This window comes from Anomaloglossus baeobatrachus, chromosome 6 (assembly GCF_048569485.1).
Source record: "Anomaloglossus baeobatrachus isolate aAnoBae1 chromosome 6, aAnoBae1.hap1, whole genome shotgun sequence".
Taxonomy (NCBI): Eukaryota; Metazoa; Chordata; class Amphibia; order Anura; family Aromobatidae; genus Anomaloglossus; species Anomaloglossus baeobatrachus.
The window spans coordinates 173969965-173985834 of NC_134358.1; the positions used below are offsets into that span (position 1 = coordinate 173969965).

The following is a 15870-nucleotide window of genomic DNA, read 5'->3' on the forward strand; positions in this document are numbered from 1 at the left end:
CTCCTCTTCCATGCTTCACGGTGGGAACCAGCCATGTAGAGTCCATCCGTTCACCTTTTCTACAAAGACACGGTGGTTGGATCCAAAGATCTCAAATTTGGACTCCTCAAACCAAAGCACAAATTTCTACTGGTCTAATGTCCATTCCTTGTGTTCTTCAGCCCAAACAAGTCTCTTGTGCTTGTTGGCTGTCCGTAGCAGTGGTTTCCTAGCAGCTATTTTACCATGAAGGCCTGCTGCACAAAGTCTCCTCTTAACAGTTGTTCTAGAGTTGAGAAGGTGTGTCCAAACTTTTGGTCTGTACTGCATATATACTGTATATTCATGCGTTTACTACAGCCGTCAGTCTAACTGAACCACACAGGTACTGTATGCTCTAGATCACATTATCAAATGTTTTCGAGTCACAATTACCTAAGAGACAAGACAATAGAGGTCTTAATATCGATGGGCTTGTACGACAGTCTCATATATATGGAGCCTTTTTGACTCTAACGACACGGGATGTCAGAGGACAGAAAAATCCACTATGTCCGATTTTGGACCACAATATACATTTGTTCTTTGGGAGAGAAGTCAGTACCAGAACATTCTGGCAGCAGCTTTCTTATAGAGACCACATGAACCAAATAGGTATGCTGCATCAGCAAAAAACATTTCACCACATGGTCATTTATGTCTAGTGTGTATGGCCGTCTTAAAACTGTAACAACCACACCTGTACCTGAGCTTGGCTAATGCAAAGAACAAGCATTCACCATCCACTCCTAATGAGGTCCATGAACACTATCTACCTGGCTATGATGTACATTAATAACTCAGAATCTTTATTAAGCCCACTGCAGACAATAAAGCCACAATGCGGGTATAAATCAAACTTATATTACAATTATTAAATCATGGAGAACAATTTAAGGAACAAGCTGTGATTATGGTGGTGATTCCTAAACTAGATGGACTGTAACAGCTGACATATCCCATTTGTGTGAGTCGGGTATAGAGTTAAAATTTTCATTAAGGACACCAGTGCCACCACTAATGGGCATAAGGATTTAGTGCTGTGCTAGAACTCCTCATTAAAAGGACCATTATCGTGTGTACTGACAAGAGTTCTGTATGATCGTCATTACGATCCACTTTTCTAAGGTTTTATCCACATCTAAAAAGAGACAAAATAAAAGCCAATTTTATAGCCATTTAAATATTTCAGACGCTGGCTGGAAGTGCACAAAGCACTTTAAAGAAAATATAAATACCTGGTTATGTCTTCTGATAGCTGGGAAGGATCGGGTGGGTAGAATTTCACATTAAAGGAGAAGTGCCACGAGCCATCTGAAAAGAGGAGACAATAAATAATCTGACACTTATTTTTATGAGAATATCATCCTGATACTCTTGCGTAACAAGTGGTGTGCCCATTTCTGTGTCAGTTGTATTAGAGGAATACAAAAATATCTGCAGACATAAGATTTCAACAAGTATGATATCATTTTAAGGCGCAGCATGCTGCAAAACCACTTTCATCAGAACTGCAGCAGGAAAATGCTGGAAGATGCAAGGTCATTATGGGGAACAGAAAAGCAGCAACAGATCTGTGTGAAAATAGAAGTGATGGGTGAGAATGCTGCTGGGAAGGATGCAGAGAGCGCGAGACGTCCGGGCACATTTCAGCTAAAAATAAAAGAGATAATATGCCACAGAGCAGCAGCATAATTATTATTGTGCCAGTACACGGGACTCGGGAGCTTGAGGGCAATAAAGCTGCATGACATTTCTACATACATTACTTATAAAAGCAACAGCACAATGTGACACAGAACACTAATATATTATGTGATGTTTCGTTCAGTTTGCTTATTGTTGTTTGCTAATATACAGGAAAAAAAATTGAGTCAATGGGATCCTATCCTCAGCCACATTAATGTTAAGGAAAAAACGATCTCAGTAAATTTCTGTTTATTGTTGCATTGTTATTTCCTTCAATCGTACATCGTTATTCTGTGATATGTGACGTCTGGATGTTTGGCATGCAGCTCCACGGTCTTCCTGATGGTCTTTACTGCCATTTATTTTATTATGCTACGAACACCACTATGCATATGGAACCACATTTCATGTTCCTTCACCATCGTTTCTATATAAGAATTTCATGAGGACTTCATGTTTTGTATCTTAACAAGACCAGATAGACAATAAAAAATGCAATGCCCAACACATAAAAAAAAGACAACACAAAACTTACATTTATATGATCAATGTATGCAATGTATTTACAAATCAGTTGTTTGCTTTAAAAAAAAATAAGTGCATTGTGATGGTGTGATCTGGTGGGTTGGGTATCATTTTGTGTATGTTCATATTTTTAATGATTTTAGGAGTGTTGCCTCGTTGCCTGTGTAGAGTCTTAAATCACATTATAGAATGTGTGATAATTACCATCTGCAGCCTGGATGTATGTGTTGATGGTTCTTGATGAACCCCAGCTGACATTTCCTGACTGTCCATTCATTACTCCCCTGCTCTCCAAATTCTGAAATGACCCCCTGTAGTGCCTCCACCTAAAAAACATCCAACTGTCTGCTTACCCCTGGATAGAAGGACTGAGCCTGAGGAGGACAAGGGATGCAGTAAGATTCATCCTTTGTGGGACGCTGATGCTACGGCCAGGACCCCAGAAAGACTTGGAGAAACTCTGGTTACCCTGGAAAAGACAGCTGGAGGATTGTAACACTCCTGTCCTGGGGCATTTATCCCGTTACTGGATTATATTTGTGTTGCGGGACTATTTTACTCTGTGTGTGATGGATTGTTTTATTGATTGGTTCATATGTAATAAAGGTTCTTGGGACTGTTCACCCATCTCTCCTTCTACCACAGTAGGACCCCGCGATAAGAGTCTTCCTTGGCATGCACACTGAGGAGAGAAAATCATTATTTCAGATACAGTTTGTAGATCGAATGGGTAAGCACATCCAAAGAAAGAGTTCACCAGTAAATACATAAGGCTACACATTCGAGACTGAACATTTTGGCCTGAGGAAGGCATTGGTTCAGTGTTGAAGCCTGTGAGATTATGTATTTATAAATAAAACCCTTCCTTTGGATTTATTTACTGCCATTGCTATTTTAATTTGTTTCTCAAAGGAACTTTTTGCGATTTTCGCCATTTTTTTATTACTTTTTACTATACCCTGGCTTACCGTTCTGATTTCTGCGGCAAACTGTAAAAGGGGAAACAGCTGCCAGTTAAAAATCTGTGCATTTGAACATGGGAGTGTGCCTAATATTACTATTGCTCCAAACAAGGGGACGAAGGTAGAGAAGTAGAACATTTTCAATTAATTTGTCATTTTCTCTACAGTGCAGTTTTATTAACACAACATGGTAAATTTTATTTCAATATAATTCAGAAATAAAATATTTTAGTTGCACTGGAAAATGAATGGTCAAATAATCTTAACCCCATTACGACCGCGTTACGTTTTAAAACGGCACTAAAAAAGGGTACTTATTCCTTTCTGCCGTTTTAAAACGGCGGTCGGAAAAAAGGGTCTAGCGCCCCCCAGAGTCAGAAAATTTCCGGGGTCTCAGCTGCCGGGGGTAGCTGAGACCCTGGAGATCATGATTCGGGCCGGTTTTTCCGGTCCCCAGTCACGTGATGACCGGTATACACCGTATACCGATCATCAAGTTATAGTAAATGACCGCGCCGGTAAAAAATCATTTATCTCCCATCTGGCATGATCAAACATGCCAGATGGGAGATAAATCTTTTTCCCGGTTCCCTCCGGTCCCCTCGGTATCCCCAAAGTGCCCCCCCCGACCCCCAACCCCCTCCCGAAAATCCAAGATGGCCGCGCGCATCGGAGAGCACAGCAGCGCGCCGGCCGCATTTACAGTGTTCCTATGGTTTCTGTCGTATGTGCCATAACACATACGACAGAAACCTGCTCCCTAGGCCCTGCCGGGTCCCCCCCTACCCTCCCCCTGGTGTCCCCCGGTGTCATACATACCGGAGCGCTGATCCCCCGCGGCCCCCTCCTCCGGCTCCTTCTCTGCAGACGCCGGTCACATGTGCCGAGCAGATGACAGCTTCCTGTGTTCAGAGACGCTGGCTGCTGCTCAGCACTGTGCAGCTGTGACCCGGGGAGGGTGGGTGCAGCTTTTTGCACCCACTCTCCTCAAATGGAGGGTCTGCCCTCCTAGAAAATGGGGGATACGTTCCCTGAACGTGTCCCCCATATTCTAGAAGGTCCAGAGTCGACGTGGGACGTCCAAATGGATTATAGTGGATTTTTTTGTTCTTTTCAATAAATTGGTCAATCAGGGAATGTTTTGGGGAGTGTTTTTTCAAATAAATTTTTTTTTGTTGTCAATTTTTTTTCTTATTACTGTCAATTAGTTATGTCGGGTATCTGATAGACGCCGTGACATAACTAATTGCTGGGCTTGATGCCAGGTGACATTACACACCTGGTATCAACCCCATTCATTACCCCGTTAGCCAACGCACCAGGGCGCGGGATGAGCTGGGGCGAAGCGCCAGAATTGGCGCATCTAATGGATGCGCCACTTCTGGGGCGGCTGCGGCCTGCTATTTTTAGGCTGGGAAGAGTCCAATAACCATGGCTCTTCCCATCCTGAAAATACCAGACCCCAGCTGTCAGCTTCACCTTGGCTGGTGATCTAATTTGGGGGGACCCCACGTTTGTTTGTTTTTTTTAATTATTTATTTATAAATAATTAAAAAAAAAAAACAGCTTGGGGAGCCCTCCAAATTGATCACCAGACAAGATGAAGCTGTCAGCTGTGGTTTGCAGGCTACAGCTGTCTGCTTTACCCTAGCTGGCTATCAAAAATAGGGGGGACCCCACGTCATTTATTTTAATTTTTTTTTTTTTTTTGGGCTAAATACAAGGCTAGGCATCCTTTAGTGTCACATGAAAGGCACTAAAGGGCGCCAGCTTAGAATATGCAGGGGGGTGGGACGTTATATATGTTTGACATCTATCCATTCATCCACTGTAGCATTTTACGCTGTGTGCCCACAATCAGGGTTTGCAGCGTTTTGGGCGCAGAGTGTTTTCCCTGCGTCCATAACGCTGCGTTGTGCAGTAGAAGCACAGTGGCAGGATTTTTAGAAATCCCGTGCCCACTGTGTTTCTTTTCTCCGCAGCATAAACCGACCTGTGGCGCAGCTTCCCGAGCCTCAGCATGTCAATTTATGCTGCGGAGATGAGTGTTCTTTGCAGGTAGAATAAAACTAAAGTCCATAGCAGCCTGAACCCAAATCGTGGGCATGGGCAGCTGCGTTCTCCCGTGGACAACACTCACATTTCTGCAGGAGGCTGACACTGTGTACTAGACGCCGTGTCGCTGGATCATGGCCACATAGCCTAAAGGCTACTTTACACGCTGCGATATCGGTCCCGATATCGCTAGTGTGGGTACCCGCCCCCATCTGTTGTGCGACACGGGCAAATCGCTGCCCGTGCCGCACAACATCGCGCAGACGCATCACACATACTTACCTGCCCGGCGACGTCGCTGTGACCGGCGAACCGCCTCCTTTCTAAGGGGGCGGTCCGTGTGGCGTCACAGTGACGTCACTGAGCGGCCGCCCAATCAAAGCGGAGGGGCGGAGATGAGTGGCCGGAACATCCCGCCCACCTTCTTCCTTCCTCATAGCGGCCGGGAGGCAGGTAAGGAGAGGTTCCTCGTTCCTGCGGCGTCACACATAGCGATGTGTGCTGCCGCAGGAGCGACTAACTACATCGTTACTGCTGCAGTAACGATAATCGAGAATGGACCCCCATGTCACCGATGAGCGATTTTGCACGTTTTTGCAACGATGCAAAATCGCTCATCAGTGTCACACGCAGCAACATCGCTAATGCGGCCGGATGTGCGTCACCAATTCCGTGACCCTAACGACTCCGCATTAGCGATGTCGCAGCGTGTAAAGCCCCCTTAACAGTGAGAAATTTGTTGCTACAGCAACATTTTTGTGAAGTACCTGTGGATTCAAAATGCTTACTATACTCCTGAATAAAATCCTTGAGGGGTCCAGTTTCCAAAATGAGGTCACTTGTGTGGGGTTTCTGATGTATAGGTACCCAAGGGGCCCTGCTAATGTGACATGGTGCGCGCAATTTACTTCAACTTTTCCAAAATTCAAATGGTGCTCCTTCCATTCCAAGCCCTCCCATTTATCCAAACAAAGGTTTTTGGCCACATGTGGGGTATCCCTGCGCTCACAAGAAATTAGATAACAACCTGTGGGGTACACGTTTTGTTGTTGCCTCTTGAAAAAGTGAAAAATGTGTCGCTAAATCAACATTTTTGTGAAAAAAATGAAAATTTCAATATGGCAACCTAAGCTTATCAAATTCTGTGAAGTATTCGTGGATTCAAAATGCTCAATATACACCTAGATTAAAGCCTTGAGGGGTCTTATTTCCAGAATGGGGTCACTTGTGGGGGACCTCCACTGCTTAGGCACCTCAGGGGCTCTCCTAATGCAACATGGCGTCCGCTATTGATTCCAGCCAATTTTGCAGTCAAACTGCACTCCTTCTCTTCTGAGCCCTGTAGTGTGCCCAAACAGTTGATTTCCACCACATACAAGATATCAACAAACTCAGGAGAAATTGCGCAATAAATTTCATGGTGATTTATTTCCTGTTACCCTTGTGAAAAAAAAAGCTACCTGGTTGAAGTAACAATTTTGTGGTAAAATTTTATTTTTTTATTTTCATGGCTCAACGTTATAAACTTCTGTAAAGCACCTGGAGGTTCAGGGTACTCACCAAACATCAAGATAAATTCCTTGAGGGGCCTAGTTTCCAATATGGGGTCACTTGTGGTGTTTTTTTGCTGTTTACGTACCTTAGGGGTCCTCCAAATGCGACATGGTGCCTGCAATCTTTTTCAGCCAAATTTCCTTTCCAAAATTCAAATATTGCTCCTTCCGTTCCAAGCCCTCCCATTTCTCCAAACAAAGGTTTCAGACCACAAGTGAGGTATCACCGCGCTCATAAAAAAGTGGGTAACAAACGTTGGGGTCAAATTTTTGGAATTACCTCTTGAAAAAGTGAAAAAATTGATGCTAAAGCAACATTTTTGAGAAAAAAATGAAAATTTTCAATGTGACAACGTAACGTTATCAAAATCTGTGAAGTACTTGTGGATCCAAAATGCTCACTATACCCCTAGATAGAAGCCTTAAGGGGTCTAGTTTCCAAAATGGTGTCACTTGTGAGGGGTTTCTGCTGTTTAGGTACCTTAGCGGACATGTAAATGCAACATGGTGCCCGCAATCTATTTCAGCCAAATTTGCTTTCCAAAATTCAAATATTGCTCCTTCTGTTCCGAGCCCTCCCATTTGTCCAAACAAAGGTTTCTGACCACATGTGGGGTATTGGCGCGTTCATAAGAAAGTGGGTAACAAGTTTTGGGGTTCATTTTGTTGTGTTATTTCTTCTAAAAGTGAATAAATTTGGGGTAGAGCAACATTTTAGGTAAAATTTTATTTTTTGCTTTTTTTCATTCCACTTTGCTTTAGTTCCTGTGAAGCACCTGAAGGGTTAATAAACTTCTTGGATGTGGTTTTGAGTACTTTGAGGGGTGCTGTTTTGAGAATGGTGTCACTTTTAGGTATTTTCTGTCACTTAGGCCTCTCAAAGTCACTTCAAATGTGATGTGGTCCCTAAAAAAATGGTTTTGTGAATTTTGTTGAAAAAATGGGAAATTGCAGATGAACTTTGACCCCTTCTAACTTCCTAACCCCAAAACATTTTGTTTCAGAAATTGCGCTAATGTAAAGTAGACATGTGGGAAATGTTATTTATTAACTGTTTTGTGTGACATAACTCTCTGGGTTAAGGGCATAAAAATTAAAAGTTTGAAAATTGCAAAATTTTCAAAATTTTCATCAAATTTCCGATTTTTTCACAAATAAAAGCAAAAAATATCGTTCTAAATTTATAACTATCATGAAGTACAATATGTCACGAAAAAACAATGTCAGAATCACCGGGATCCGTTGAAGCGTTCCAGAGTTATGACCTCATAAAGTGACACTGGTCAGAATTGCAAAAAATGGCCTGGGCATTAAGGACAAAACTGGCTTCGTCCTTAAGGGGTTAATATTGTCAGAGCATATTTCACTTAACTCTACTTCTTACAATCTCTATAGTAATATGTGTTATGCGCATTTGAGTGTCATTAGTTTATCCCATTATGACAACCACTTATGAGGACACCACTGTTCCCAGAATAAAGGCTTTCATTTGACCAAGTACATTTAATCACTTGTGAATGACCTGATAAATAAAACATTAGGTATTCAAGGATGGCTTGAAAATATTTTAGTGTAGAATACACATTTTTAGGCACTTAATCTTTTAGTGTGTTCATGATGGTCAGATCTGTACAGTCACTACTAAAAAAAAAAAAAAAATTCTGTTTCTTTAATATCTGCCTCGCTGAGAGGTCCACTCGCTGCTACCTACTAAATCTTACTGATGGTCTCCAATGAGTAAACGTTGTAAACACTATTGGTATAACTTACTTCGTGTTTGTTTCTTGATTTCTTTAGCAGGATCCAACCAGTTCTAAGAGAAGAAAAAAATAATCAAAATCTAATCAGTGAGTGTGAAACATTGAAAATAGAAGCTATAATGTGCAGTCTTCATCTAGAAGTCGTTATATATTTATCTGTAAAGTATGGCACTGGAGTCTAATTTTGTGAATCTACATTTTAGGTTTTGAAAGGATTAGACAGATGATGTATGTTTTCTCTACTGTCACGGTCGTCTCCCAGTTTTTGGAGACTAGTGACAGCTTCTGGACTGCAGCCTCTCATCTCCATCTGGTTATCCAAATTTAACGTGGTTTTTGTTTGGTTCCTAAATGGTTAATGTCAGTTTTACTGCTGGCAGCTTCTCCAGTAGTCTCTAGTTGAGTGGTTCAGCTGCAGTAGCTTTGTAGTCACACCCTTCAGGTTTAAATAGAGGTGTTACCAAGAAATCACTGCTGAAGATACAAATTCAATTGTATACTGGCCCCTTTGGTGGAAGGAGCTGTGTTGGAGTATTCCAAAAAGCCGTCCTTTATCTTTTTGGTGTTGCGGCATTTCCTCTGTTTGTTTTCCTTTTGTTGTGTTTCAGTATTTGTAGTTGTGAGTCTAGTGAACTCATCGGCCTACTCACTAGGCAGGTTGAGTTTAGGGCCAGCAGAGGGCCCAAGGCATCCTGCTCGCCGACAGGTTGAAAGAACCTATATCAGGTTGAGGAGAGTTCAGGAGGTGCCCTCTTACCCCTATCTCTAGCGGTAGGGACTGCCGTTGTATTGTGTCCCCAGTGTCCCTCGTTGTGCTTCAGACTTTGGTCAGTCTGAACGTGCCCGCTACGCCCATAGGGTGACATCTACTGTCTAATCTACATTTCAGGGTCAAATCATAAGAGCATGCATCTGTTTTCCAATGGATAGTAGAAAGAACTGATGACAACTCTGGCATTAAAGGGAACTTGACATGTTGGATAACGCCATTTACCTGCTGATATGGGGTTACTCAAGACATCCGGAGGAAGTGAGAGCAGCTCTCACTTCACTTTCTCCAGATGTTTTGATTTGTTTGAAGGAGGGGAGAGCGTAGCCAGCCTTCCTTGGCCGCAGGGCTCATATGACATATCAAGTGATCCCCGGAGAAGCAGAGCCAACACAGTTGGAACTGTTCTGTCACCAGAAGGGAGTATAGGTGTTATTTTGTTGGGGATAAACATATGGATTGAGAAGAGATTGTAGACTGCTGTAATTCATTTACTGGTTTTGCCATAAATGTCTATAGATAGTGACCAAAAGATCACCATATATCTTTCTGCCTGTTATTTTGTTTTTCTGCTTCAGATCCCCTGACACCAGCTTTTTTGTCACATCAATCACTTCCTTTTCAGAATCATTTGCTCCCTTTTGACTACATTTCCCATCATCCCTTCTGCTGTGCTACAAGACAGCAGTAAGCACACCCCTTGCAACTTAGACAAAACCAATCCCACTCCTTCCCAGTTTCACACACAACTTCAACTTAAGGTCCTGTCCAGTTTCTTCTGCGGGAAATGGAAGTAAAACAAAGCACCAGAACACCAGCCCTGGCCCCAAACTATCTCCTCCTACCCCTCACTGACTATTTATGACTAATCATATTTTGTACTGTAAAAGGATGAATGTAGAGCGAGATATGTATACATGTGTAAAAATCAAAGAGATGGCAAACGTTTTAACCAAGAGTGGGCATGTTGAAAGAACCTGTTGGAGTCTTTTAACATGGCCACTGTTAGGTGAAATTTTCAGCTTTCCTGTTGATGCCTAGGTATGCCTTCCTCATCTTCCCATTAAAACAATTCCTTTCTATTTGTGTACATATCTTTTGTTAATAAATGTCTTTGTCTGTTCGAGTGACTCTCTTCAGTCTTTTACTGATGTTGTCTGCAGCCTGCTTGTTACATTTGCCATTCGTCTTTCTTCACTGATCTTTAGTTTCTTCTGTTAATCATAGGTCTCTTCTGCCTCTTGTTTATTGCCTTCCTGGCTTCTTCATTAATAATAGTTTTCATATATGTCAATAGTCCTCAAACTTTCTTTCATCCGAGTTTAGTAATATAAATCTGCAGTGCAGATATTCCAAAAAATCTTTAGGTATGTTGGTCAAATCAAAATTGGAAACGGGCTGTTGTCTAGTGTCAAAATGCACACATGGACTACTCTTTCATGTCCAAAGTTCATTATCAGTTAAACAGTCATCTCCTAGACTTGTTTTCACTGTAATGTTAGACAATCTCCATTTTGGAGAACATATATGTAGTCAATTTGATTCTTCTAGGCCCAATTCTGTGATGTCCATGTGTATAGTCTGTGATTTTGGATGAATGTATTCGTGACGAGCAATTGATTTACAGCACAAAAATAAAGGACTCTTCCTCTAGTCTTGTTATAGTCACCAAGTCCAAAGTTTGCAACAACAGTTTCATGTTTGGAATGTCCCACTTTGGCATTCAACTTTCCCATTAGAATGGGCAAGTCTTGTTTTTACTTTTTGTTGATGTCTCTTGAACTTGATTGTAGAAAAACTCAACGTCCTCCTCCTCAGCATCTGTTTTGGTGAGTAGACTTGTATGACATTGACATGGATTGACACTCCCTTGTAGCCATATCGAGATGACCTTCACTGACTGCACTGTACTTCAGGGTTGAGTCTTCAGTAGGGAATAAAAGCGACAGTTCCGTTTTTGGTAGTCATTGCCAGAATAGTAGATACAATGTTTGTTTCACTGGAAATGTCCCAATTGAGTCCATCCTAATTCGTTAATTCAGTAGAGTCCTGTTCTGTCCATTTCGGCTTTGACAATGTTGAGTTTACATTGGTTCATGGTTCGAGTTCTGAAAGAGATATCTCTACAGCTTTCCTTCCGACCAAGAAACATCAGCTGCAAGTCGACCTTGCGGCCTTGATATACAGGTCGACCATCGACTCTTCCCTAGTAGCTTGTTGAGTGCCTTCTGACCTTGGGGGCATCTTCCAACACTATATCGAAGTCCTATAGTTGTACTCTCCATCAGGTTTTCTTAGCATAGTATGGGAGTAGATTGCCAGGCCTTCCTTCTGCGCAGTAATATGGCACGCATGAAAGTCACACTGAACCAGCATTGTATCTTGTCAATACAATTTGCCTCATCATGCAAGGCACTACTGCCAATGCTGGGCAGTAGTATGCTTAGTCTGACACTTCAGTTTAAAACGTCACCATGGGGTTTCCCTGCTGACAAACTTCACTGCCGCCGCCACACCTTTCAACATCACTGATGCACGCAACCCCAACAGGTGTGATAAACTAGTAATACAACAAGGTGTGAGTGTGTATAAACTATGCTGTACACATACAGATAAAAGAGAGAATTCTGGAGGGAGATTACCCACTCACACATTATGAAAGTCACATGAGTGTGCGTCATGTTAGATTTCCGAGCCAGGAAGACAGGGACAAATTAATGTGACATGATAGGAAGTCTAAGGGTTCTCAGCCAGATCATGTAGCCAGGAGAGAATCTTAGCGTTTCCAAATCTTTCTGTAATCTAGGTATTGGCAAAAAGAAAATTTATTTCACAAGAAAAGAACTTATAAATGTAGTAACTAACCCCTTTAATTGTCTTGTGTTTGACAGTGCCTCATCTTTTTCTGTTATATAACCCTGGTAACCCTGGAATGCAAAGATTTTCTACCAATGATAGGGTGCTTTCTTCTTATTCTTTCCTGTGTTGTGGCCTAAAGCATAAACATGTAGTGGCAAGCCTCAACTTGTCCAAACAGGCTGCTGTGAGCCAACTTTATATCACAGGAGGATGTGAGGGCTAAAATTGATTGGATGAAGAATTCAGTGAATAAGTGTCAAAAGATCAAAACAAATCTCTATATAAGAACAAGCACTTAATACACAAAAAGACATTACGTTCCTCACAAAATATGGTGTTCCATTTTGTAATGTGACATTCAATTTGCCACTGCCATCACACAAAATTGACCACATCAGGGAGCAATCTAAATCTATTTTGCTTCGTTTTTGGTAATATTTTGTAGTAAAGTGCAACAGATGTCCTGGAAACCGGCTAACAGCACTGGAACAAAATATCTCAAAAATGTTTTGTCCTTCTAAAATGAATTTGTCAAAAAATAGTTTTTTTTCTAATTTATTGGTTCATACATATGGAAATGCAATTAGTAACAAGGTGTTCTCAGAATCTAAATGAATACCTGATATCAGCTTGAATGCTGGAGTGCTTTGCAGAGATTTCAGCAACAAAGGCCAGCTTATAATTATTTGGCAATTATGTATGCACCTGCCAGCTACAACAGCTCGCCTTAGGCTTTGCTCTATTCTAATCACTTACAGAAGATGAAAGGTACATGGCCAGCCTGCAGATTGCTAGCACATCAACATCAAACCCTTTCTAGCTTATACAAATCTTCTCTGATACTGACATAATGCACCTCTAGTTGTATCTTCTAAAACACTGAATGGTAAACACCTTACTTAATATATTTTATTCCAAATTGCAAAGATTTAAAGAGTTGAAAAAAACTCTATTCTACATCTTCAGTTGAGTTGACTGCCGTGCACAGGGCAACTAATCTCAAAAGACAGAGTACCGTAAGTTTATAAAAGTGTGGGGTTAAAACCCAGGACCAAGCTCCGTAAAGTTGCAGCTCCTACAATCTACCAGGAACAGGTCGGGTCTCCGACTGTCAAGACAAAGCCGGGGACCCTAGGGAGAAGATAAAAGAGACTCATTATCTGGTGGCCACATGGGGACCAATTTACTAGTTTTCCATGAAGTACCGTATTTTTCGGACCATAAGACGCACTTTTTTTCCCCCAAATGTTGGGGGAAAGTGGGGGGTGCGTCTAATGGTCTGAATGTAAGGCATGGCTGCGGGGAATGAGGGTGCTGCGGTGGAGCGGGTCATCGGGGGCACGAGCAGGCAGCAGCAGCGCCTGCCGTGACCACGTGGGCCCGCTCATTACATATGCACGCCCATCCTCCCGCCCATCTCTCAGCGCTGACAGGTGGGCGGGGTGATGAGCGGGGACGCGCGCGAAGTAAACAGCCAGCCGTGATCACCCCTGGCAACTACAGCCAGGAGTGATCATGTGCGGCTGTATTCACTGCTCCCCGCGCATCATCATCAGCGCGGGGTGCAGTGAATCAGTACACATTACTCACCGTTCCCCGCAGCACCGCGATGTCCTCCTGATTGCCGGCCACGCTGTGTAGAGACTAACGGGGCTCACAGCGATGACGTCATCGCTGTGCGCACGTGTGCGCACGTGTCCACACAGCATCGCAGGCACAGACAGAAGGAGATCGCGGTGCAGCAGGGAGCGTGGCCGGCTCCACACAGCGCTGCCGGCACAGACGGAGGAGGAGCGACGCTGCGTGGAGCGAGGCAAGGTGAATATAAATGTTTATTTTATTTTTTTTATGTGTGTTCCGCAGGATGATGGGGCACATATGAGCAGGATGATGGGGCAAATATGAGCAGGATGATGGGGCAAATATGAGCAGGATGATGGGGCACATGTGAGCAGGATGATGGGGCACATGTGAGCAGGATGATGGGGCACATGTGAGCAGGATGATGGGGCACATGTGAGCAGGATGATGGGGCACATGTGAGCAGGATGATGGGGCACATGTGAGCAGGATGATGGGGCAAATATGAGCAGGATAATGGGGCACATGAGCAGGATAATGGGGCACATGTGAGCAGGATGATGGGGCAAATATGAGCAGGATAATGGGGCACATGAGCAGGATAATGGGGCACATATGAGCAGGATGATGGGGCACATATGAGCAGGATGATGGGGCACATATAGCAGGATGATGGGGGACATATAGCAGGATGATGGGGGACATATAGCAGGATGATGGGGGACATATAGCAGGATGATGGGGGACCTATAGCAGGATGAGGGACACACACACACACATACATACATACATACACATTATATATATATATATATATATATATATATATATATAAATAAATATATATAAGGATGGGGATTATATACAAGGCAGGAGAATCATTACCAGGATGGGGTACCTTACTAGAGAATTTGGGGACATTACCCCCATAATAGTGTGTCAGCAGCAGATCCTCGCCCCATAAGTGTGTCATGACCACATTTTTTGCTTAAAATTTTATTTTCCTATTTTCCTTCTCTAAAACCAGGGTGCGTCTTATGGTCCGGTGCGTCTTATAGTCCGAAAAATACGGTACTTGATTACCATAGAATTACAGGATTACAATATATTCAAGGTACATTGGTCATCCAGGAAGAAATTGAAGGGGTTGTCTGGTCTAAATCCATAAGTTTGCAGTCAGCCATTCTATGTGACTGCAAACTTAAGAATCCTCACATCACACACTCAGTGTGCTGTGAGGATTTGCAAGTTTCAGAGCCAGGAATGGTGGTCATATGGCCGAATATGCGACAAATACTCATGGCGGATTCAACTAGAGGGAGGCGGCCTTGCTCAATACATTTGCATTGAGTGAAGCTGCATCCCTCTACTTGGATTCTCATTGGGAGTATGTATGTCGCACACTCGCAGCCACATAACCGCTGTTCTTGACTCTAAAACTGCCGAATCTTCATAGCGCACTGCGTGTGTGATGTGAGGATTCATAAGTCTGCAAGTGACTGCAGACGTATGGGTGTAGACCAGACAACTCCTTTAAAGGCCACAACCAGCAGGATTTTTATATATAAAGTAACACCACTGCTTTACTGGCACTAGATACTTTGTGCTGAAAACACGTATAGGAGACTTATAAAAAACTAAATTTTATTTTTGAATAGTCGCCATTCCCACATGCCTAAGAATAGATTGGCATAAGATGGTGTGCATGCTGCCCCCATGGCCATGCCATGTCTTTGCAAATAGAATCTTTCTTTAAAAGACAAACACATTGTGCGTCAGGGCGAATTCCAGGAGTTCGACAATCAGTCCATGAACAGCGCCGTCCCACCCACAACCCTCAAGGAACAGTCGAGCAGCCTCCTGTCCATCATTGTTTTGATATATATTTCCATACGTTCATTAGATGTGGTGAGCAGATGGGTGGGTTGTTTTTCCCTCCAAATATGTTAGAATGAATTAGACGTCTCTTACCTATGTTTGTTTGTGCTGGTCTCTGTGACAACCTTCCCGTGTGTGATCGCTGTTGCTGCGCGTGCGCGCAGGATGTGACTTCCGGGCGTCGAGTGACGTCACCGAGGGAATTCCCTCTGACGTGCGCC

General features: G+C 42.9%; 1 protein-coding gene across 25 annotated transcripts in view; it reads right to left on the reverse strand.

The window, feature by feature from the left end:
• Positions 1-15870, reverse strand: part of EPB41L3 (erythrocyte membrane protein band 4.1 like 3) — a 311036-nt gene that overhangs the window by 157393 nt on the left and 137773 nt on the right. For all 25 annotated transcript variants that reach the window (XM_075314499.1, XM_075314519.1, XM_075314518.1 and 22 more), the window contains exons 5-6: positions 8573-8615; positions 1257-1332 (exon numbers count right to left, since the gene is read on the reverse strand). In XM_075314499.1, coding sequence (XP_075170614.1) covers positions 1257-1332; positions 8573-8615 — 119 coding nt within the window. The remainder of the gene's footprint in view (positions 1-1256; positions 1333-8572; positions 8616-15870) is intronic.